A 24,243-nucleotide genomic window follows, 5' to 3' on the forward strand; every position below is an offset into this window, starting at 1 on the left:
CCTGGAAATGCAGTGTTCCCAGGCAGTTGGGGGAAAATGGAACCTTTACCAGCTCAAGCAGGAAGTATAGGGCTCCTTGAATGAATCTCTTTAGAAAAGCCGATTCTCACAACCTCAGCAACAAAATCACTACGCTGCCGTACAAGCATTTTAAGAGATCTGGAGTGAGCATGTGAAATTGCTGCCCAGATTACTCCAGATATAATGGGACGAGGGGGGTGAGGGATCCTTTTGGGTATGGAGACTATTTTCATCTCTTCTATTGATTTTTGTAGTTTGCGAGGGTAACTCATCCTGTTGGCCGTTTTGTTATGTTATATAACTACCAAGGTTCACATACATATATTGAAAATTTACATTGACAGATATTCCAAATGAATCAAGGTTTGTGGTGTTCACACAATAGTTATCAATTGTTCTTTTGAAAAATTCAGGACCTTCAGGTGTTGGAGTGAATGAACTACGGCGACGACTTATTGGCATAAACCCCCATCACTTTCAAAGTGCCGTGCCACGTACGTTGCAACATTTTATTTTTATAGCATTCACACTAGCAGCAGAAGGAAAGAAACCGTGACAGACCCACTAATTTGGCCTGGTCTTGATAGATCCTGTTTGCAGGGGGACTTTGTCACCCACACAGAACTTGGACATGGGGAGAGGCCATTGGGCCTTTCAGGACACCTGGAAACAGTGAAGATTTGTCTCCAAAGCCCAAAATAAAGAGCTTGCTTCTTGCTGGCTCTTTGCACATTAGAGACCCTGGGAGAGGGGCAAGGTCAGTCTCCCAACCCAGCACAAAGTAATAAATCCATCTCATATCTCTGTAACTGGCAGATTACTCAAGGACGGGTCTTTCACATTGCTGTTGGGCAGGGCTTCTTTTCTGGGGAAAGAGGTGGTGGAACTCGGTGTGTTGCCCTCGGAGAAAACGGTCACATGGCTGGTGGCCCCGCCCCCTGATCTCCAGACAGAGGGGAGTTGAGATGGCCCTCCGCGCTGCTCGGCGGCACGGAGGGCAATCTCGACTCTCCTCTGTCTGGAGATCAGGGGGCGGGGCCACCAGCCATGTGACCATTTTCAAAAGGTTCCGGAACTCCGTCCCCCCGCGTTCCCCCTGAAAAAAAGCCCTGCTGTTGGGCAACAGTGAACTATTTGTAGTGGTTGCCAGCTATGTGACAACTACTTTAGATGACCCCTGGGAAACTGAGAGAGGCAGCAAATATTTCACTACACGGTGCTTGGAAGGGGATTTTTACCTACGGTGTGGATAGCTACATGTGCAGCTTGACCCTATGCGGATTTATTTGGGGGATATGCCCCCATCAGATTCCATGTCACTTGTCTCTAAGGCCACTTCATGCTTTACACAGAAATGAACTCAAGGGTGCCAACACGTGCACACTTTACATGCAAGTGTGTGTAACGGTGGCCTGATGGCTCAGCTAGAAGAGAAAGAAAACTGCTCCTGGGGCGGGTAGTTGAGATGATGATGGAGCGTCTCTGAGCACTTTCCCACCCGCATTCCCGCCCCCTACTCTTAATCACTGACACAGAGAGCAGCTTTTCTCCTTGTGTGGCTTCAAATGTGTGTCCACTCCCTAAATAAGAAAAATGGCAGGCTGTGTATAATATTTTCTGCCACGGTTGTTAACTTCTCAGCAGCTCCACTGTAATCACCTCTCATTATATTTTCAGAACTGCTGGCAAAGAACAGTCAAAGGATGCTTCTCAAATCCTGTCTTTACGATTTTTTTAAAAAATGTTTGCCAGTTTTACCCTGTCATGTTTTTTTAAAAGCAGCTGATAATAACTGCTTAATAAAAGCAGTTTATTTTCTTTACTGCGTTTACAGTTCTCGTTTCTCTGAAATCAGATTTTCTATTCATGAAATCTTTCTAGCTGATATGGTTGAGGTGTGCTGGGTATCAAATGACAGGGGTATTGCTTGGTAAGCGTTTTTCTGCTGAGAGGCAGCATGTTCTTGCTTGTCTTTTTTAGAAAACGCAATACTGGGTTGTTCCTTTGTGAACGGTGTCTCATATGACCGAGGAGCCACGTGTGGCTGTCCTCAGCGCAGCTCTCCAATGTGGCCTCTTCCCCCGGGCTCAGAAAAGTAGGCGAAGCCCTTGCCTGGCGAGACTTTTAGTAGGGAAAGAAAGGAGGTGCTGAGTACCAGAAGTCTGATATTTAAATGTATGAAGAGAATTATTAAAAGTACATACTGTACAAAATTGCAAAAGTGTGAAAAAAATGATATAGTTAAAAGATTACAAAAAACATCATTTACTGCAATAGGCATATATTATAAAGAATGGACAAGCTACAAGCAACACAAGCTGATAGGTGGTATGCCGTACGATGCAAATTCAAAGAATAAATATCATGGCCTCGACCTTCATTGGTCACGAACAACCTTGCACTTGTCAGTTTGGAAGCCAGAGGCTCAAAAAACAATTTGTAATGCATAGTGCTATGTCGTTTCAGAGACCAACAATGTAGCTGGGCAACGTTTGTAAATCTAGTCTGCACGCCTTGGGCATGCCAAGTGGTTCCACCTTAAAACATCCACTACAGACCTCCCTGCAATGCAGGACTCCTCCTGCCACGGGTGGAAGGTGACTCTTTGCTGCATAGTAATTGCGAAAGTAGCTCCCCATGAGCCACAGACTGAATACCACTTGGCTAAACTGCAATACGAGAGTCCATTCAATTAATGCTGTCATTAAACCAAGACAGGGTGAAGCAGGAGAATGTGTCATGTAAAAAAATTACAAAAGACAGGACTTGCTGGAAGGGTTGGCATCCTCCATTCCTCTACCGTTCATCTTTGTATGTCTCAGCATTTCTTGAAACAGCTTGTTGTGTGACAGAGAAGGGACTGAAAGATCTTCTTTGCACCCCTCGGCTTTGCCGATTTTATTCTTTGCCACTTAATCGGCTGGTGCTCCTGTGACTTTAGAGATTAGCTCCTCGAGTGGCAGGTACAACATAGACAGAACTGACTGAGGAGGAAACGGAGAAGTTTTCCACCAGGGCTTTGGCATAGGCTATACCCAAGATTAATTGCTTATGCTTCGCCATCATGTTCTATCCTGTATTAATGTACAGATGAATTAAAATATTTTCAATAAAACTAATATTCTTGTAAACAGATACAACTCGTGCTCAGAAGAGCTATGAAGAGAATGGTCGAGAGTATCACTATGTATCAAAGGAAACATTTGAAAACATGGTATATAGTCACAGGTAACTCTTGGATTCATGTTGCTTTTCCTTCTTTCCTCAAATCTTCTTTTTTGTTCAAGGAGAGATGATCCATGGGGCCGAGCACCAGGACTGTGGGATCAGTGGAGTTAGATGTTGGTCTGTGCTACTGATTCCCTGTTTAACACAAAAATTGTGACACGCTTTTACTGGTGTTTCACTAATGTTTATTGATAGGTATTTCCAAACTTGTCATGGACCTGCAGCAAGAATTTGCAAACCAATTACCTTAATTTTTCATTCTCATCAAGGATCATGTAAAGAGATCTTACAATGCAGTCGGTTAGTGTCAGGTCTGTTGCCCACAGTCCCTCCATCTTTGTGAGTTTTGCAATCATCTTCTGTGTGTGTGTCTAGTTTTTCACATAAACTGTCCAGCTCCTGGGAAGACTGCACTCTTATCTGAGATGGCTCACCACTGCGGCCTTGGGACAGTTCCTTCCTACTCTCCCACTGACTATACCCAGCTGGTTGGGCACCGAGGGTGAGGGGGCTTACAGAGAGGGACTGAAACTTTGTAGCAAGCATTCCATACGTCATTCTCAACAAGAGCCCTGTGTACAGCCGGACGCTTTTAATTGCCTCTGTGTAACCTATGGACACGTATATGCTGAAGCTATGATATCTCATTAAAAAACCTTGACTCAAGAGAGCTTGGATTTCTTGTTGCAAGGGGTGGGAGTCAGCTCCAACGTATCCTGTTCTCCGTAGACTGACGGTTAGTCCTAAAGGTGCCACTGGACTCTTTTCGATTTTGCTACTACAGACTAACACGGCTAACTCCTCTGGATCTACAATGCAGTTGTTGCTGGTTTTAAAGTCCCTGGATATAAGCGATGCTGCATGGCTGCTGCATAGTTTTATCGTCATCACTGAATACAAAGATCTTGGATAAAGGTTTTTTAAACCCACTTTGAATCATTAGCCTGTTCTGTGAACTGCAACACTGTTAATTCTCACCTAGCTAGGATAATGTGAGGATGTTGTCAGGCCTTGCGTTCAGCAGTCTTTGGTGTATATCTAATCATCTGTAGGCTTCGTGGAGTGGAACGGCCCAACTTCTCCCTTCTGCTACTGACAGGTGAGCCCCTTGACATTTTGTTGCAAGTGTCGATGGACCCTCAAGAAAAACATAGGCGGTGAAGTGGGGGTCTACAGGGTAGCATCCTGAAGTTCGCTCTCTGAAGCTGCCATTCTCCCTCTGAGGTGGAGGACATCTTGGGTGTTTCCCACCATCCTTTCAGGGAGGCAGGAAGTAGAATTTCTTCCTCTTCCTCTAGTAGGTGGGACCACCCTCTCTGTCCTCAGTTCTTCCCTGCCTCCAGGGAGAGCAGTTCTGTGCTAGGCTAGCTCTGCTACCCACATTCCATTCTTAACTCTTAGTCTCTCTATTCTGCTTAGCTTCTGCTAGATTTCTTTTACAGTGCCTTAATCTTTTCTGTTGCCTATTTCTTTCTGCTATTGACTGCACTTTTTTACTGTGCCTCCTGTTCTTTGTCTTCTTACTTTCACTTTCCTTTTTTCCCTCTCTTGAGGGGAAAAAGGCAAAAGGAGCCACGGCATCTAGGGAGTCTTCGGACTCAGAAGACAGCTTCTTAGAACCGACAGCAGGTGGCTCACATGGAACCGTCCTGCCGACGGCGGAAACGCAACTGGCCAGTGCCGGCAATCCTCCAAGGCTTGCATGGCCCCCCGGCAAGAAAAAGTCTCATGTTGAACCTAAGCCTCCAAAACAGCCCCATCTTGATTGCCGGGAGGCAGAAAAGGCAGCGTGCCCCATCCAGCTGGCTGAGGGCGACGCTGATTGGCAGAGCTCCATTCCGTCGGGAAACGCTGCAGCGGCAGAATCTTTCCCGCGCAAACCTGAAGATGCGTTTGCCATTCTCCCGGTGGGAGAAGATCATCTGGAACAAAGAGGCACCATACAGAGCTCCAGCCGAGATGGGCCTGAGGAAACCGTGAGTGACCCTGACAATAGCCTGTCCCCTGCAATCCTGTTGGCCATCAGAAAGACCATGAGAGCAGAGCCCTTGGCCCTTTGCCAATATGAGTCACAAGGGGCAGATAAGGGCCCCCCTCCTTTGCCCATAGGGGCCTACCAACGTAATCAAATAACTGGTAGCTCCTGGCCCACTAAAGCAGCCAGAAAGACAGTCCAGTCAAATAGATGGCCTGAGGAAGGCTCTTCTCCCAGTGAGGATCCAGATGAGGGAGACTTCATGGCTGAGGAAGAGGAGGAGGGGGAGGAACCTTGTCAAGCAGAACAGGCCAACAGACTTTTCCAGACAGAGTACCTTCTGTCTAAAACCCTGGCAGCCTTAGACCTCAAGGAGGCCCGAAAGAGGGAGGAGGACGACCTCAAACCACAGGGCTCCAAAGATAGACTCAAGGGGAACAAGAAATTCTTCCCGAGACCTGAAGACAAGACTAATGTTTTTCCCTTCCCTGAGTATTTTGAAAGACAATTGAGGTCAGAGTGGGCAACGCCAGAGGCTTATAAGCAATTCTCTAGTTCAACAAAAAAGCTATATGCCTTACCCAAACTTTGCTACTGAGTTGTTGCAGGTGCCGGTCGTCGATGCCCCAGTCGCGGCTCTACAATCGCACGGCTTGCTTTCTGAAGATGGCCAGGGCACCATCAAAGACGCTCTGGACAAGAAAGGTGATGGGGCCCTTAAGAGAGCGCACGAGGCAATGGCCATGGCAATTAAGGCTTCTGCCATACCGTCGATCATCTCAAGAGCATCAGTAGTATGGGTCAGGACACTGATGGAGCTGCTACCTAGCAGCAGCAAACAACTACGGAAAGGAGCCAATAGGATACTTAAAGCTAGTACATTTACGGCAGATGCCACATTCGACATCATGTCCTTTGTTTCCAGAGCAATGGCCTCAACAACATCTGTGAGACACCTTCTGTGGCACCGAGCCTGGCCCGCAGACGTACAGGCCAAAACCATTGTGATGTCTTACCAATTTCTAGGGGGCAAGCTTTTGGGGGAACAATTAGACAAGATCCTAGTGGAAACTAAGGACAAGAAGAAGGCTCTTCCCAGATCCCTGAAACAAACAGAGAGGAGGCCCTTCAGTTACCAGCCCTTCCGGTCACAACACACCCTTCCCAGGGTTCAACAAGATAGCAGACGCAACTGGTCCTACCAGAAGAATCAGACACGCAGAGGAAACTTTCAGTCCAGGCCTCAGAGACAACTGAACTGCGGCAGTAGACGGGACATGGAGGATAAAGGACAGAGGCCCTGACTTGCAGGAGACTCCGGTGGGCAGATGGCTACTTCTCTTTCAACAAACGTGGTTGGAATCCAAGGCGGATGCCTGGGCCAGAGAAGTAGTTTCCAACGGCTACTCGGTCGACTTCGCCTCATTTCCACCGGAACGGTCCCTGATTTCACCGCTGAAATGAAATCCACAGAGACGCTATCACGGTCAAAGCCATTCATCTTATAGACATCAGGGCAGTTCGCTTCTCCGAAAGAGGGAGGGGGTCTACTCCATCTTCTTTACAGTCCCAAAACAGAATGGGGACTGGAGAGCCGTCCTGGATTTGAATTACGTGAATCAGTTCATCAGACTACGTCACTTCCAGATGGAAGCAGAGGCCCTACAAGAAGGGGAATTCTTGACTTCCATAGACCTAACGGAGGCGTACCTACATGTACCTGTGGCTCACGCTCACCGCAAGCACCTGAGGTTCTGTGTAGAGGACATCCATTTGCAATTCACAGCAATGCCTTTTTGGTCTCGTGACAGCCCCAAGAGTCTTCACCAAACTCCTTGTGGTTCCAGTGGTCAGACTCCGGGAGATGGGGCTTCATCTACATCCATATCTGGACGATGTCCTCATAAGATCCAGGTCAAGGGAAGCGTCCCAACAAGACACCACATACATAATTCAGTTTCTCAAGAAACATGGCTTCTTAATAAACGAGTCCAAGTGTTCTCTTCATCCATCACAGACTCTAGAACACCTGGGTTTGACAATAAACACCCAGCGGGGATGATTTTTTCTTCCAAAGGAGAAGATCCACAAGACAAGACAGATGACAGAGAACATCATCAGACAACCTGTCTCTCTGCTCATGGAACTAGCAAAGCTCCAAGGCCTGCTAGTGGCAAACGTGGAAGCGATCCAATGGGGCCCCTTCCACATCAGACCTCTACAATCCTTTCTGAGGCCGCACCAGATGCAGATAGCACAAAGACAGGTCATCAAGCTACGAGTGCCAAGATCTGTCAAGGACAGCTTACAATGGTGGTGGTCGGAGACCAATCTGAAGCAGGGCAAGAGTTTTCTCACCCCTATCTACGTACAGATGTTTACAGATGCAAGCCTCCTGGGCTGGGGAGCCACGCTGAATGGCTCACCAATCCAGGGACGGTGGACAGACCAGGAGCGTTTCCTATGAATCAATGTGATGGAAAATGAGAGCCATATATCTGGTGTTAAACAGGTTCAGCAATCAGCTTCTTCATACACACGTCTTGATCAGGACAGACAACATAGCAGCAAAGACGTATATCAACAGGCAAGGGGGAACGAGGTCATCGTGGCTTCAGAGGGAAGCAAACAGGATCATCGGCTGGGCGGAGAAGAATCTCCTGTCTATCCAAGCAGAACACGTAAAGGGCACTCTCAATGTCCAAGCAGACTGGCTGAGCCGAGAAAGCCTCCACCCCGGGGAGTGGTCTCTCAAGGTTTTTCTTCTTGTCACGACCCACTTCGGAACTCCGGCAGTGGACCTGTTTGCCTCACACCTGAACCATCAACTACCCAGGTTCTTCACCAGGTATTTTCACCCCAAAGCCGAGGTCATCGATGCCCTGACCTCTACATGGCCGAGGGAGCTACTATACACCTTTCCTCCCATTCTGATGCTATCCAAGCTGCTAAGAAAGGTAAAGGAACAGAGAGCTTCAGTGATCCTGACTGATGCACCACCGCTTCATTTGCCAACACAGCCGGACCTACTACAACAAGGGCCGATCTGGCATCCTCATCCAGAGTGGCTGTCTCTGACAGGGTGGAAGTTGAACAGAAACAATTGTCCCTGATGGGCTACCAGCCACAGACAGTTAAGACGATGTTAGCAGCCAGAAAGGACTCAACAACCAGAATATACAACGCAACCTGGAAAGCTTTCACGCGGTGGTGCAGACGCAAAAAACTGGATCCCTTGGAACCATCTTTGAGAACCATATTAGGGTTCCTTCAAGAGGGTCTCGACAGGGGTCTGAAGCCAGTGACCCTAAAGAGACAGGTAGCAGCAATTAGTATAGTCATACCTACCGTCGGGGACGAGTCGCTTTCACTACATCCTCACATACGCTGGTTCCTCAGGGGGGTGATGCTACTGAGTCCTCCTGCAATGCATCGTTTCCCGACGTGGCACTTACATCTAGTATTAAAAGCTCTTATGAAAGATCCATTCGAACCAATCAGAGAGGTTCTGATGAGGTAGCTGAAGTTAAAAACTATATTCCTAGTAGCGATCACTTCAGCTTGTTGGGTATCGGAATTGGGGGCTCTGTCTACACGTCTAGACCTTTGTATTTTTTACCGGGATAAAGTGGTCTTGAGAACAGACCCGACCTTCTTACCCAAGGCATATTCCAAATTTCATCGGTCTCAAAAGATCAATCTGCCCTCATCCTAGACATCCCAAGGAACGCGAGTGGTATAACTTAGACGTGCGGAGGACCCTGAAAGCGTATCTGCTCCAAACAGAGCATATCAGACAAATGGACTCTCTTTTTGTTAACGTCACACCCCCTAAACTAGGTCAGTGGATGTCTACAGCAGCTATAGCTCACAGTGTCAAGACCTGTATCAAAGAAGCATACAGAGTACTCAAGTTGGTCATTCCTGAGGGAATCACGGCACACTCAGTCAGAAGCGCTGCGAACAATGCTGCTCTCCGGAATGACGCTTCGCTAGACAAGATTTGTAGGGCCGCTACGTGGTCTTCGTGCTCTACCTTTTTCAAACGCTAGCGGCTACATAGCTACTCATCGGCTGATGCAGCCTTTGGAAGAAGGGTACTACAGCATGTGGTACAGAATGAAGATCTTAACCCTCCCAGGAGTTAGTGCACTGCTTTGGGAGCACCCAAGATGTCCTCCGCCTCAGAGGGAGAACGGACCTTTGGACACTTACCATGAAGGGTCCTTCTCCTCTGAGGAAAGGAGGACATCTTGCCCTCCCAAAATCTTCAAGAAACTACCTGGACACTTTCAAGAGTTGTTGTTTTTTCTCTCCCAGTATCTGCTTTTCTTTTCCTTTCCTCTCTATATTCCTAGTTTCCTCTAGACTGTTGTCCGTGTTCCTCCCTGGTAGGGAATTGTTATGAGTTGTTACAAGTTGATTACTGGTTGATCTCCAATGGGAACGCACACTGCTGAAGGGAGTCACCCAAACTGAGGACAGAGAGGGTGGTTCCACCTACTAGAGGAAGAGGAAGAAATTCTACTTCCTGCCTCCCTGAAAGGATGGTGGGAAACACCCAAGATGTCCTCCTTTCCTCAGAGGAGAAGAACCCTTCACGGTAAGTGTCCAAAGGTCCATTTCCTCCAGAGAAACTGACCAGCTTTAATCCTGGGAGGGCTCTGAGGCACCACATCCCTGCTGAGCTCTCTCCCCAAATTCTGCCTTTCCCCCAACCTCCAGGAATTCCTCAAGATAGAGTTGGCAGCCCAACTACAGCGGGAAGAGAGGCTCACAGAAATCACTGCCCTCTGTCCCACAAAGGGAAGTCAGAAGAATGGCATGATTGGATACATGACATTATTGCTAATAGTTTAAAGTTGGCAATTACCATGTTTGGACATTGGAGAGGTATATGAGTTGAAGAAACCAACGTGTCCTGACCTGGACAGCCCAGATAAGCCCGATCTTGTCAGATCTCAGATGCTAAGCAGGGTCGGCCTTGGTGATTAATTAGATGGGAGACCTCCAACGAAGACCAGGGTTGCAGAGGCAGGCAATGGCAAACCACCTCAGTTAGTCTCTTCCCATGAAAACCCCACCAGGGGTTGCCATAAGTCAGCGATGACTTGAGGGCACTCTCCAGCACCACCACTACTAAAGTAAATCTATTCCAAACAGAATAATTGTGTGAGGCATAAGTTTTCTAAAAGCAAAAGCCAAATGCCCTAAAGACTGGGCTGTCCATTCTCATTTTCCAACATTTAGAATTACTACAGCCTAGAATAGCAAAATAGTAAAGAGTCCAGTAGCACCTTTAAGACTAACCAACTTTATTGTAGCATAAGCTTTCGAGAATCACAGTTCTCTTTGTCAGATTACAGACTAACACGGCTAACTCCTCTGGATCTACAGCCTAGAGTGTTTCCTTAGGCTAAGAAGGAATTATAACACTGTTTGTATTCAAATTTACAAATATTGAGGTACAGGTTCCTACCTTCATTTATCTAAAAGTGTTTAAACCCTTGTCATGTAGCATGCACAAGCTAAGATGCAGAATGTTATCTGGACCTCTTCCTTTACTCCTGTCTCTGTTGATCCTATTTGCAGAATGTTGGAGTATGGAGAGTATAAAGGAAATCTCTATGGCACGAGCATTGATGCAGTACGGGCAGTGCATGATGAAGGGAAGATCTGTATCATGGATTTGGAGCCTCAGGTGAGTGAGAAGCAGAAGGATTAGAATGGCTACAATTCAATACTTAAAACTGTTCTGCTCTTGAAGACTAGAGAAATAACAAGTAGACATGGGCATGAATCGAAATACGAATCAAATTTTGTGACGAATCAGGTCGATTTCGTGTTTTGCAAAACTCATTTTGTGGGGCTACGTTTTTCACAAAATTCACGACTTTTGGGGCCAATTCGTTCGATTCATGAACAATTTGTGATGCCAGACTGGCTGGTGTGGATCCATTGATTCCCTAAGGTAACATAGGCCCGGAACGTCTGCAGATCTTTTGTTGCCATTGGAAACCCCAATCTTAGCCCACATAACCTTGATAGGCAGCTCTCCTTGCCAACTGGAGAGCTTCCATTCTGTCCTATACAGCACAGAGCAGGGGGGTTAATCCCCTAGGCAATTGAGGAGATGGGCCTCCTGTAGCCGTGGGAACACCAATCTCATCCCTCCAAACCCAGTTAGGCAGGTCTGTCTGCCAACCACAAAACTCCTGTTCTGCTCTATGCGAGCATTTGTTATATGAAGCACCTCTCTCTGCCTCGTGCTTTTAGTTCCAGTAGACAGAGAGAGGGGGAGGACCTGTTGCTGGGATTTGGAGTGAGAGAGAGTGGAGTTGGGGGCTTTGGGCTGGATTTGCTGCTGCTTCAAAAGAAACTGAAAAGCCTCTTTTTTATTTTCCTCCCTTGTCCTTGCTGGGAAGGTCTTTGGGTGAGGATGCTTAGCTTCTCTTATTTTTTCTTTGCTTGTCTTTGTTTCTTCATAATTCTTTCTCTTCTCTTTTGAGGGCTCACACTCTTGTTGTTTCATTTGGTTATATTTTGCGCACATCTCCCTCCTGGGCAGGTGTCTGTGTGGTGGTTTTGGGGCCCTCCCCCCAAGCCCAGTCTCAGGGCCACTGCCTGGCTCGGGGGCCCAGCTTTGTGGGTTCCAGTCAACATTTTGCAATCTTGGCCAAACTGGGAGAGTGGGTGGAAGAGAGCCTGCCGAAGTCTGCCTGCAAGTTTGGCATCTCTGGATATGAAGGGGGCCATTGACATGTCCCAGGTTCTGACGAATCACGAAACTAACAAATCATATCACGAAATGGGACAATTTCATGGACGTTCGTGTTTAATGATTCATGGAATGTGACAAAATACAAAACTCTCATTTCGTTTTTTCCCCATTTCACGCCCATCTCTAATAATGAGTAGTGTTCAAGAATTGGTGGCTGTAATAAATATAATACAAATACGCCCAGGCTGGTGGTGAATAATATCTTTTTTTTAATTTTATTTTATTACCACAAATGACAAGCAAAGGAATAATTATCCTGTAAAGATTGTTGGTGTTAATAGCATAGATCTCACCAAATTTGTAATATTGTTAAATATGACACAGTTACTTGAGGCATCTGGGTTATTGTAGAGCAAGATTCAGGTCTAGTAGCACCTTAAAGACCAACTAGTGTAAGGATCTGCCAGGTCACCCTCAAAAAGACTTCACTGCATGAGTTAAAGAACTTTGTTGATAGGCTACTAGTTTCAGCTCTTACTCCATCTTTGACAGGAATGGCCTTTCTCTACAGGCATAAAGCGTATGTAGGATTCTCAGCGTGGGGGTCAGCTAAGTTCAAGAGGAAGCCTCTAGGCAGGAATGAGCAGAGCTGATGTAGGAGAAGCCTCAAGGTCGTGGGGGTGTCCGTGCAAGCGCCTCTTCCCAGGCTCAGGCAAGAGGCGTGTAGGAGAACAGACAGATAACAGTAGAGACGGCCCCTCCCTTGCGTACTTTCACCTCCCCGTCAAGAAATAGCTTCAGCCTTTAGTGATACCCAGAGCATCAGAGCACAAACAAACATTTCACAGGGTCTTGTTGGGTATGACAGGTGAAACACCTGGCAACTAGATTTCCAGAAGATGAGTTTTCAAGAGTCAGAGCTCTCTCTCTTTGTCGGATATTGTTATTCTCTAGTGAAAGTATCTCCTGTCCAGGATTGTCTTCAGTCCCACTAAACTCCATGGGCTGAGAGCCCAGCTAGGCAGTCAATGCCAGTGTGGTCTGATGGACAAAATGGAGGGGGGGGTTAGCACACACCCCTTCCCAATGTCTTGGCCCCAGTCATGGTTGAGCCTCGGGACTTGCTTTTTTTTTTTTAACTGCAGTAAATGCAATTATGAATTGCCTGTTTTCTCATCTACTCTGGCCCTCAAATATACACTTTTAAATATAGGATTATACCCTGTGGCCAGGACTCAAAGAACCACACAGCTGCTTTCATGTGCACTGGGGATTCTTTTGTGTGTGTTTCTTCAACATGCCACATAGCGATTTGCTTTTGGAACGAGGAGTGTTAAAGAATTTTAAGGCCCCATTTTATAAAATCTTCAATCAGTTTTACACAGTTGAGTTACTCAGTTTACCACTGAGTTGTGGTCAGTTGTGGTCAGTAGATGACGTGGTTTGCATTTAAAGGGCATGCAAACTCTTCTACCCTCTGAGTGTGTGTGTTCAATCTGGTCGATGACTCTCTCTTTGGCTTTTGATAGCATCAGAAAGGGATGGGGAGGGTGCATCCACTCTTGTTGATGCCCTGGAGTGTGTTTTTGAGGCTGTGGCTGGTTGGTTGAGACAAAGTCGGCTGAAATTGAATCCCACAAAGACGGTATGTGAGTCGTGGGGCTTTGGGACCCCGACTTCCTACACGGTATGTGAGTCGTGGGGCAGCACTTACACTGGCCCTGAGGGTTAGGAGCCTGGGGGTGATTCTGGATTCCTCCTTGAAGATGGAGGACCAGATCACTGCAGTTGCCAGGTCTTCCTTTTATTATCTTCGGCAGGCCAGGCAGCTTGCCCCTTATTTATCTCCCTGCGACTTGACTACAGTGGTCCAAGCAATGTTCACCTCTAGGTTGGATTACTGTAACGTGCTCTACACTGGGCTTCCCATGGGCCTGATCCGGTGGTTACAGCTGGTACAGAATGCAGCAGCACGGGTCATTGCTGGAGCACCGGTGTGGGAGCATATTACACCGGTGCTACGCCAGCTGCATTGGCTGCCAGTGGAGTACCGAATCAGGTTCAAGGTTTTGGTGTTAACCTACAAAGCCCTATGCGGACTGGGACCGACGTATCTGCGGGACCGTCTCTCACCATATGAGCCCTGGAGGACTCTCCGATCTGGTGGAAAACATCTTTTAAGTGTCCCTGGCCCTAGGGAGGCCCGCCTGGCGTCGACCAGGGCCAGGGCCTTTTCAGTCCTGGCCCTGGCCTGGTGGAATGCTCTGTCTTGCGAGACAAGGGCCCGGCAAGATTTGCTTGCATTTCGCCGGGCCTGTAAGACAGAGCTATTCCGCCAGGCATATGGCTGACGCCGGGCAGTGCCTGCCCCCCCATGGAGGGGGGGTTAAACCATCGCCCTTATGTGAACACAGATGCTGTTGCCACACTCATTACTACTGCATGTATTTCCTCTGGTAGAACCACTGTGCGGTAGAACCGCTGTACCATTTAATGGTTTTAAATGTTTTCAAATGTACCATTTAATGCTTTTAAATGTTTTTAATGGTATGTGATATTTGTATTTTGTTATCCGCCCTGAGCCTGCGAAAGCGGGGAGGGCGGAATATAAATATAACAAATTAAATTAAATTAAACTTACCCCACAAGGTGCCATGGGTTTGCCCAAGAAAATATTGTCAGATTTGCCTTAATTTGGAAAAAAATATATGGATGGCCCCTGGCTTGTACTCTTTGTGTCCTTTGTATTTGACGCTGCCAAAGATGCTGAGATGAGCACATTTTAGACCTTTTTAAGCCATATTTAAAGATCATCATATTAATACAGCCTTAGCTCTGACGGTTTTGTCATTTGAGCAGAGTTTTTATAATTGGACTAATGGTATTATAAAATTGGTTTGCACTGGACACTGATTACATCAGCCAGGTTGTAGTAGTACACATCAGATATATAGTTGTCATTGTACATTCAGACAACCTACATGATTGTGTACTCTATCTGGTAGAGAACTTGTGCAATTCCCTAAAAGGATCTGGGATTTAGTCCTCTCTCTTGTTTTCAGGCAGATGTCTCAGATATACTGCTTTGGATGTAGGATGAGCTACGCAACCATGTGCAATTATAGTGACAGCTTTATGGCTTGTGGAGCCCTTGCCCAAATTTTGGAAAGATATTATTACCTGGCCTGACTGTATCTACCTAGTCAGATGGTGCCTGAGTTGCCACAATTATTGCCTCAGCACTATGCGACTGCCTGGTAGGATGCAGACCTGCCTGCTTTAATATGGAACAAAAAATATATATGAATTCACTTTGGCCAATGAGTTTTTATTCCCTGTGCAGAAATAACAAAATTGTTGGTAAACAGCTATTTTAAGGCGCCAAGCTATGTTTGAAATTGTGACAAATGATGCAGCTCTTGCTCTTACAGCCATATCCTCAGAGTCTCCCATGAGGCCAAGGGTGACGCAAAACCGTTTTGCTCTAGATTTTATTCTAGCTGAAAAGTGTGTGGGGGGGGGGGGTTGTGCAACTGTTAAATCTGGATGCTGTGTTTATGTTCGAGATGCTAGTGGGTTGGTGACATTTTTTACCAAATACACGGTTTCCACAGCTCATTCTGGCAGTGGAAAAAAGCCAACCTGGGATGATCTCTTTTGGTCTTGGATTCCTAATATTCCTAGATGGGCTCAGGAATGCCTTGCAGGTGTTCTTTTCACAGGCAAAGGCCTGTTGGTTTTACTTATGGCATTTTGGTGTTGTATCAGTTGTACATCAGTGCTGTGTAGAGAATTCCAGAGATGTTTTCAACTGTCTCTGGAGGTTCCACAAAATAATACTAGTGACTTGTGTGCTTTTGAGCTAGAATGAGGGAATCTGTTGAAGAATTTTTAGGCCCCCGTTTATAAAATCTTGTTCTGAGCATACATTCAAAGCTAACAGCACACAAAGTATGTAAACAAGCAAGAAAGTGATATATTGTCAAAGAAAGCCCTGCTCCAAGTGTTAAAATTCCTTTTTCTGAGATACCCTGCGGGTCACATAAGTCTTCAGGCCACTGAGCAATAAACCCATTTTTCTTCTGTAATCTCTGTGTTTGGTGTCTTGAAATATACGTGGGCAAGTGGCAATAGGGGGCTTATGAATTGGCAGCAGGCTACTATTACAAAATTTCCCCTATCAAGGGGTTACTTGAAAGCTGTGGGTGAAATGATTCTGATGTTGAAAAGGAAAAAATCCTCAAAAATTCCACTGAGGAGCTTTGGATGATGTCCTAAATTTTTGTTTTTGTTGTTGTTGAATGAAAAAATGTTTGTTTTTAAAAGTAGTATAACTGGGACTGGATAAGAGCGTTGTTGATTCAATATAGTAAATTTAAATTGGTTTTTTTTGTTTTGTGGTCTTGTAGAGTATTCAACTGGTTCGCACTCATGAACTGAAACCCTACATTATATTTATTAAGCCATCGAGTGTGAGTTGTATGAGGCAGTCTCGGAAAAATGCCCGGATTATCACAGACTATTATGTGAACATGAAGTTTAAGGTGAGCATCGTGCCACAGCCAGCATGTTATTTGCTTTTTGACTTCTGTGTTGTATCGCTTTGTATTATTCAGCCTCGGAACATCCCTGAAGAAGATCAATGCTTCAATTTCATCAACGTGTTGGTGGGTCTGAAATAGTGACTTGTGTTATCTTATCTGGCTGGGTAATATTAGTGCTAAGAGTTGAACTCAGTTTTATCAGAATTGCTGCTATGTACCCTGATCTTCTTTACAGATCTTTTTTTTTTACTTTTGATTTTTGTCCGTATAAAAACCAACAAGGGCCTCTCTGCTTAATTCTGGCAACGAAAGAGCTGTATAGATCCCTAAAAATGGTCTTCTCTGAGAGTAAGAGCTTCTTTTGTTATGATTTAATGTGTAGAAAAAATGGAATCTGCAGCCCTTCTCTCCCCCTGTGTGACAATTTTAATTCCAGCTCCACTTGTCAAAATTCAGTTCTCTCCTTTTTATCCAATTCAAACTAGATATTGGTCCCCTTGAAAGTGCATGGATCTGCTATCGATTTCAGTGCCGTAAAACACATGAAAACACTGTTTGTGAAAACCAGCACCTCTCTAACGGGGCATGTTCACACCACTGCTGTAACTGTGGCTACAGAGTGATTGAAAAAGGCTGTTACAGGGCAGCCATGTTAGTTGTAAGTAGGGATGTGCGTTTCGGCATTCAGAATGCCGAAAGAATGCCGAAACAAAAGTGTTTCGGCTTCTTTCGGGGAATGCCGAAACGTTTCGGGGAATGCCGAAACGTTTCGGGTAGCCGAAAGAAAAAAGCCGAAACGTTTCGGGATTCTTTCGGCTTTCTTTCGGCTTTTCAATGGGAAAATGCCTCCGTCTTCCCGGACGTCTGGGGGAGGCATTTTCCCACCGAATAAGCCCAAAATTGGTGGGGACCTTCCTCTAACCCTTCTCTAACAACCACCCAAGTTTCAGACAGATTGGACTTTGGGGGGCCATGTTATGGCCCCCCAAAGCAGGTCCCCCCATCCTCCCATAAGAAAGCGAAGGAGCAGCATATTGTTAGCATGCTGCTGCTCATCTTTCTTCATTATTTCCTATGGGGGAAAAATGAAGAGGCAGGCTTCCTTTGCCAGGGGTGGCATTTTGCATGCAAAATGCCCCCTTACCCTCAGGGGCCCTTCTCCCACCCCTCCTCCCACCCCCCACCAAGGCTCAGCCTGCTCCCACTTGGGGGGGGGCATTTCATGGCCTCCCCAAGTAGGTGCTCTAATCTCTACCACTGACAGCTGGGGGAGGCTTGTGTTGCCAGGGGTGGCATTTTGCATGCAAAATGCCCCCCAACCCTCTGGGGCCTGTCAAAAACACTTTATTTCTTGAACAGCTTTAGGCTACACAGCAGGGGGGGGGACACCAAAGGGCATGGAAGCAGTATCTTACACAAAAATAACACAACTCACTTCACATTAAAGAATCTCCCCAAAAAATTGCTGTCAAAAGCACTTTATTTCTGTAACTGCTTTAGGTTACACAGTAGGAAGGCACCACAGAGCAGGAAAGCAGTGTACTACACAAAAATAACACAACTCACTTCACATCAGAGAATCACACAAACACAATTGCTGTCAAAAACGGTGAAGTGGGTTGTATTATTTTTTGTAGTACATTGCTATCATGTCCTGTTGTGCCCTCCTACTGTGTAACCTAAAGCTGTTCAAGAAATAAAGTGTTTTTGCCAGGAATTGTGTTTTTGTGATTCTCTGATGTTAAGTGAGTTGTGTTATTTTTGTGTAAGATAGTGCTGCCATGCCCTTTGGTGTTCCCCCCTGCTGTGTAACCTAAAGCTGTTCAAGAAATAAAGTGTTTTTGACAGGAATTGTGCTTTGTGATTCTCTGATGTTAAGTGAGTTTTGTTTTAATTTTTCTGTGTGGGGGACTGCTGGTGTAATGTGTCATAATGCTTTGCCTACTTGTACTTTGGAAGGGAGAAAAAAAAAATTAAAACTTTATTTTGTGTTGTTCTTGTTTTATTCTTTGTTGTGCAGTTGGTTCCCATCATAGGGAACAATGGGGCTGGCTGGCCAGCCATCTCTGTAGGTGGTGGGGGAATTTGAGGGAGGGTGTCTGTGGTTCAGGTGCTCTTTCACAGGGACCAGCTGGCACTCAGAAGTGTGCCCACCATTGTGGCACCCCTGGGCTGTGCAGAATTGCCCAGGGAAAGAGAGTTTAGAAGTTCCCAGCATAGGGAACAAAGGGAGAGGGCTGGCCTTTGCCAGCCTGTTCCTGGGGTTATGGGTGTGGGGCAGGTGGGGGTGGATTTGGGTCTGTGAGGGGCTAATGTGGGGATTTGGGTCTGTGTGTGGCAGCTGGGGGGGAATTGGGTTTGTGTGGGGCTGTAAGGGGTGGACTTTAGGGGCTGAGAGGACCTACTTGGGGAGGCCATGAAATGGCCCCCCCAAGTGGGAGCAGTCTGAGCCTTGGTGGGGGGTGGGAGGAAGGGTGGGAGAAGGGCCCCAGAGGGCTGGGGGGCATTTTGCATGCAAAATGCCACCCCTGGCAAGACAAGCCTCCCCCAGCTGTCAGTGGTAGAGATGAGAGCAGAGCACCTACTTGGGGAGGCCATGAAATGCCCCCCCCCAAGTGGGAGCAGGCTGAGCCTTGGTGGGGGGTGGGAGGAGGGGTGGGAGAAGGCCCCAGAGGGTTGGGGGGCATTTTGCATGCAAAATGCCACCCCTGGCAACACAAGCCTCCCCCAGCTGTCAGTGGTAGAGATGAGAGCACCTACTTGGGGAGGCCATGAAATGGCCCCCCCAAGTGGGAGCAGGCTGAGCCTTGGTGGGGGGTGGGAGGAGGGGTGGGAGAAGGGCCCCTGAGGGTGAGGGGGCATTTTGCATGCAAAATGCCACCCCTGGCAAAGGAAGCCTGCCTCTTCATTTTTCCCCCATAGGAAATAATGAAGAAAGATGAGCAGCAGCATGCTAACAATATGCTGCTCCTTCGCTTTCTTATGGGAGGATGGGGGGACCTGCTTTGGGGGGCCATAACATGGCCCCCCAAAGTCCAATCTGTCTGAAACTTGGGTGGTTGTTAGAGAAGGGTTAGAGGAAGGTCCCCACCAATTTTGGGCTTATTCAATGGGAAAATGCCTCCTCCAGGCGTCCTGGAAGACGGAGGCATTTTCCCATAGAAAAAAGCCGAAAGAATGCCGAAATAATGCCGAAAGAATCCCGAAAGTCGAAAGCCGAAAGAGATTCTTGTTTCGGCTTTCGGCTTTAACGATAGAGAATCTTCTTTCGGCTTTCTACTTTCGGCTATAGCCGAAAATTTTTGGCTTGCACACCCCTAGTTGTAAGTAACAGCCTCCCACTGTGAAGGCACCTGTTCTCATACACTACATCAGTGTGAGTGGGGTTGGTCATTATGCATTTTCCTAATTGTTACATAAAAATGTATTATTAACACATTTGAAAAACGGGTGAGGGGGCAAAGAGCTTAAAAATGGCACCTGTTTGAACTTGCTGTTCATGAATAATACAGGAAAGTGGATGTAAAGTCAGCCCGTGAATGATATTGAATTTAAACTTGCAATTTGAAGTATGTTTGACATCAAACTTGTTAGGGATGCAAGTTATGACTTCATTATTGTTATACTCTCTCCAATCAGGAAGAAGATCTGCAGGAAATGGAAGAGTTGGCTAAAAAAATGGAGACTCAGTTTGGGCAGTTCTTTGACCACATGATTGTGAATGACAACCTAGAGGAGGCCTGCATGCAGCTGCTGTCTGCCATCCGCCGAGCACAAGATGAACCTCAGTGGGTTCCTGCAACATGGATATGCTCAGACACTCAGCCATAATTCTTAAGACTAGCCATCTGCAGAAAGATGATCGTTTCTCTTTCCTTATAGCAGGAATCCTAATGCTAGGGTTGCAAGAGAAAATATATCTTTGCGGGGAATTTGGAGAGGAAAAGGCAAAACGCTGTGAGAAGATGTAATCATCATATTGTCTTCTGTGGCGTTCTTAAGCATTGCATGTTCAGTCATCATGACTTTTGTACAAAATGATGGTTGCACCGTAGTGTCTCAGAACATTTAATTGTAAAAGAGAATAAAATCTATTTTGCTGAATCTGCACCTGTTGCACTAACCCAATCAAAATCTTTTCTGTGGTTTTTAATTGTATAGTTCTTTGGCTGCTGCCTCTTTTCTAAGCATAAGTAAAATCAGGAATCCTCTCAAAAAAGAGTTTCTTTCTGAAAGGAAGATCGCTAGGCATGTATAGTATTTCCTAAGGAACCTATTGTAAATATTTACAAGCTTAGAGGGGAATGTATAAAGCTTACTGCGAGTTTAAAAAGGGAAGGGCTACAAACCCGAACGAAGGTTGCAGCATCCACTCATTTTTAATGTTTTAAATACAGTACTAACCAAGAGCACGTCCTTTTAATGGCTGGTTCTTTTGCTCACAATGGGAATTAAAGTCTTCAACTAAATCTTCTCAACATGGATTGTGGCTTGCCAGAACATGCACTCAAGGAAAATGGGTTTTTTAAATCTTTTTAAATAGCAAGTCCGACACATTTTTGCTTATTTCTCACAATTTTACTAATCTTGTGAAGGAGCAAAGCATTATGCAGGGCCCTGAAACCTCAGCCTCCTTTGACTCCGGAGACTTCTCTCCAGGCTTTCAAGCCTGTCTTCCAAGTTGTAAGATCTTGAAAGCTGCTTGCCCATCTCAGTCACCAAATGAAAGCTGAGATTCTCAAGATGCTGAATTCTCTGTCTAGGCCTGAGTTCTGTGTGTTTGGGAGGGCTGTTGGAGCTATCGCAGATCAAGGTACATGCTCTAGCCAGTTTGGTGTAGTGTTTAAGAGCGCGGGACTCTAATCTGGAGAACTGGGTTTGATTCCCCACTCCTCTGCTTGAAGCCAGCTGGGTGACCTTGGGTCGGTCACAGCTCTTTCAGAGCTCTCTCTGCACCTTCCACCTCACAGGATGATTGTTGTGGGGATAATCATATAACACACTTTGTAAACTGCTCTGAGTGGGCATCAAGTTATCCTGAAGAGTGGTATATAATTCGGATGTTGTTGTTATGGATACATGTATGGTCTGTTTAGAGAGGTTAGTGCAGTATACCCGTTAGAGTGCTGATCTAGGATCTGGAAGAGCCAGGTTCGAATCCTGTCCCTCCATGAAGCTTGCTGGGCAGCTTCAGAGGCTCTCCTGTATCAGACCAGTCCCTCTTGGGTCACACCATAATGTTGCCTCCTGGCACTGGTATTGTAGCCGGGGAAATTGCTAAATGATAATAATGCTAATAGTTATGATCAAATATCTTATCTCTTCTAAATTGTCTCTTTCAGAAGCCTGTTCTTTGTGAAAATCTTACTCTGTTCAAATGAAGCTGGGCAATGCCCAGGACTGTGGAAATTTACGAGACATTGTTAGTTATTCTTAGCTAAGGTCAACAGAACAAATTGCTATATTTGCAAAGAAGAAACAAGAAGCTAAGCAAAATTGCACAAAGGAAAAGGCTAAGCAACGGAATAGCTGTATATGGTAAACTGTACAAAGGAAATGGCTAAGCAATGGAATAGCTGTATATGGTAAACTGTACAAAGGAAATGGCTAAGCAACGGAATAGCTGTATATGGTATACTGTAAAAGGGGGGAATGAAGCTAGAGCAAATTGTAACCAATAGTTAGTGGGTAACCACACCATGTGATGTAACTGTATGTTATGCTTAACGAAACTATATCAGGGAAGTTGCTTCCTTATGCTGGGACTCACTTCTTTGTGACTTTAGTCATGCTGGGTCCAGCCGGCAAATAAACTCCATTCCTTCCTAAAGATTCTGTCTGGTCTTGATCCTTGGTAACCCCCAAATTCCGCTACATATTGGGGGGCTCGTCTGGGATTTGAGGGGACCCTTGGGGTACCCCCTTGACCCCCAGCCCATTGCCGTTGGTTCCGGACTGGTGGTGGACCTGTGGGTGCCCCCTGAGTGTTTCAGGAGCAGGCCCTGCCTTCCTCGGGTGTCAGCGGTACCGCACTGGGGCGTCAATGACCTGCTGATGGAATCAGGAACGAGTGGCCCAGGGAAGTCCCGGGACAAGTGAGTATGGAGTAATTGGGGTTACCGTTTCTCTTTTAGAAACTAAGAGGGGCCTGATCACTCCCTAGCACAGCCCAAGTAGGGGAGTCGGTGGGACTCTTCCGAACCCGCTCTTGCTGTAGGCGTTGGGTTGGAAATTTGTTGTGTGAGTGATGTGAGTGGAATGCCGCAAGGGCGATCGGTGACGTGAGACTCAGAGGCTCAGCTCTTGGCTGGGCGACCGCATCCAAGTCGCCAATGAAGAGAAGCGAGTGCATAGGGACTCCTGAGGAACAGACCCCTTACTGTTCCTTGCTGTTATCTCCCTCCCTAGTTGTCTCGTCTTGTCTGGTCTTTGTATAATGATGGGTGGTTCCTCGTCCAAATCAACTCCACTGGAGTTGATGTTGAAGCATTTTCAAGAAGTTTATGGAGGATGGGTCCAGTCAGGAGAGGACCCAACCCCCGCAATGGTTTTTTTTTGTAAAATTTTTTATTTTTAATATCTAACATAAAAAACTACAAAAGTATAAGGGGGGGAAAGGAAGGGGGGACTGGGAAAAAGGGAAGAGCAATTATCTATGTTACAATCAATCTGTTAGAGGTGCCACAAATCTTTCTGCTTATAGGAAAGGAGCGCAAAGGCCCATGACAGTGTATTCTGCCACGGGGTTATGAATCTTTCCAATGAATTATTAAATATTATGTATTTAGCTGTTAACAAAATGGCAAATAAAAGAAAATGATCTCTCTGGACACTTGGGTTATTTGCCCTGAACCCATGCTCTGTTTTTAAGGAACTAATTTGTGAAAAGATTGAACTTTGCTTGGGATGGTAACATACCTTGAACCCGTTCTGCATATTACCTCCAGCTAATACAGAAATAGGGAAAGGTAGACTGAAAGCCAATCCGAAAATTATCCGCATAATAAATATGCACACACAAAAAAGCCAATAATTAGCAAATCAACACCTAATCCAATTCTAGCCGAGCCTTTTGCCATGAATTTCTTGGCACTGCACTCCTTGCCAGAACTGAAATGTGTCACGTTAATTTCAGGCATTTCAGCAACCTTGGGTCACGTCAGCTATTCGGGTGAAGACCACGTTCCATCCTAGAACTGCCCTTGCTTCCGTCCAAATACGCCTTTCCAGGGCTTTTTTTCTCAGAAAAGAGGTGGTGGAACCCAGAAGGTTGCCCTCGGAGAAAATGGTCACATGGCTGGTGGCCCCGCCCCCTGATCTCCAGACAGAGGGGAGTTAAGATTGCCCTCTGTACTGCAGCGCAGAGGGCAATCTTAACTCCCCTCTGTCTGGAGATCAGGGGGCGGGGCCACCAGCCATGTGACCATTTTCAAGAGATTCCGGAACTCCGCTCCACCGCGTTCCAGCTGAAAAAAAGCCCTGTGCCTTTCCTTTCCAGGGTTCAACTTAGAGTAGGGCGGAGAATAAACAGGCCTGTAAGTATGAAGCGGGCGCCAGCTGCTGCTGGTGGTGGTGGGGCCCGCTTGATTTTTTCCCGCAACTTTGCAACCTTCAGGAAATTTCCTTTTCATGAATCAGGCAACAAACGGATGGATCGAAGTTTATGTGGTGCTTTTAAAAATTAAACCTCTCAGCTGCTAAGCCATGCTGTGAGGAATGATGGGTACACACAGGGCTCATTTTGAGGGGAAATG

General features: G+C 46.2%; 1 protein-coding gene across 1 annotated transcript in view; it reads left to right on the top strand.

Moving 5' to 3' along the window:
* Window positions 1-22,137, top strand: part of MPP4 (MAGUK p55 scaffold protein 4) — a 63,012-nt gene extending 40,875 nt beyond the window's left edge. The window contains exons 18-22 of the mRNA XM_054970144.1: window positions 435-515; window positions 3,156-3,249; window positions 10,817-10,925; window positions 16,355-16,489; window positions 20,129-22,137. Of these exons, the coding sequence (XP_054826119.1) occupies window positions 435-515; window positions 3,156-3,249; window positions 10,817-10,925; window positions 16,355-16,489; window positions 20,129-20,320 (611 nt within the window). The 3' untranslated portion in view covers window positions 20,321-22,137. The remainder of the gene's footprint in view (window positions 1-434; window positions 516-3,155; window positions 3,250-10,816; window positions 10,926-16,354; window positions 16,490-20,128) is intronic.
* The last annotated feature ends 2,106 nt before the right edge of the window (window positions 22,138-24,243 follow it).

The sequence above is a fragment of the Eublepharis macularius genome, chromosome 2 (assembly GCF_028583425.1).
Source record: "Eublepharis macularius isolate TG4126 chromosome 2, MPM_Emac_v1.0, whole genome shotgun sequence".
In the NCBI taxonomy this organism is placed as follows: Eukaryota; Metazoa; Chordata; class Lepidosauria; order Squamata; family Eublepharidae; genus Eublepharis; species Eublepharis macularius.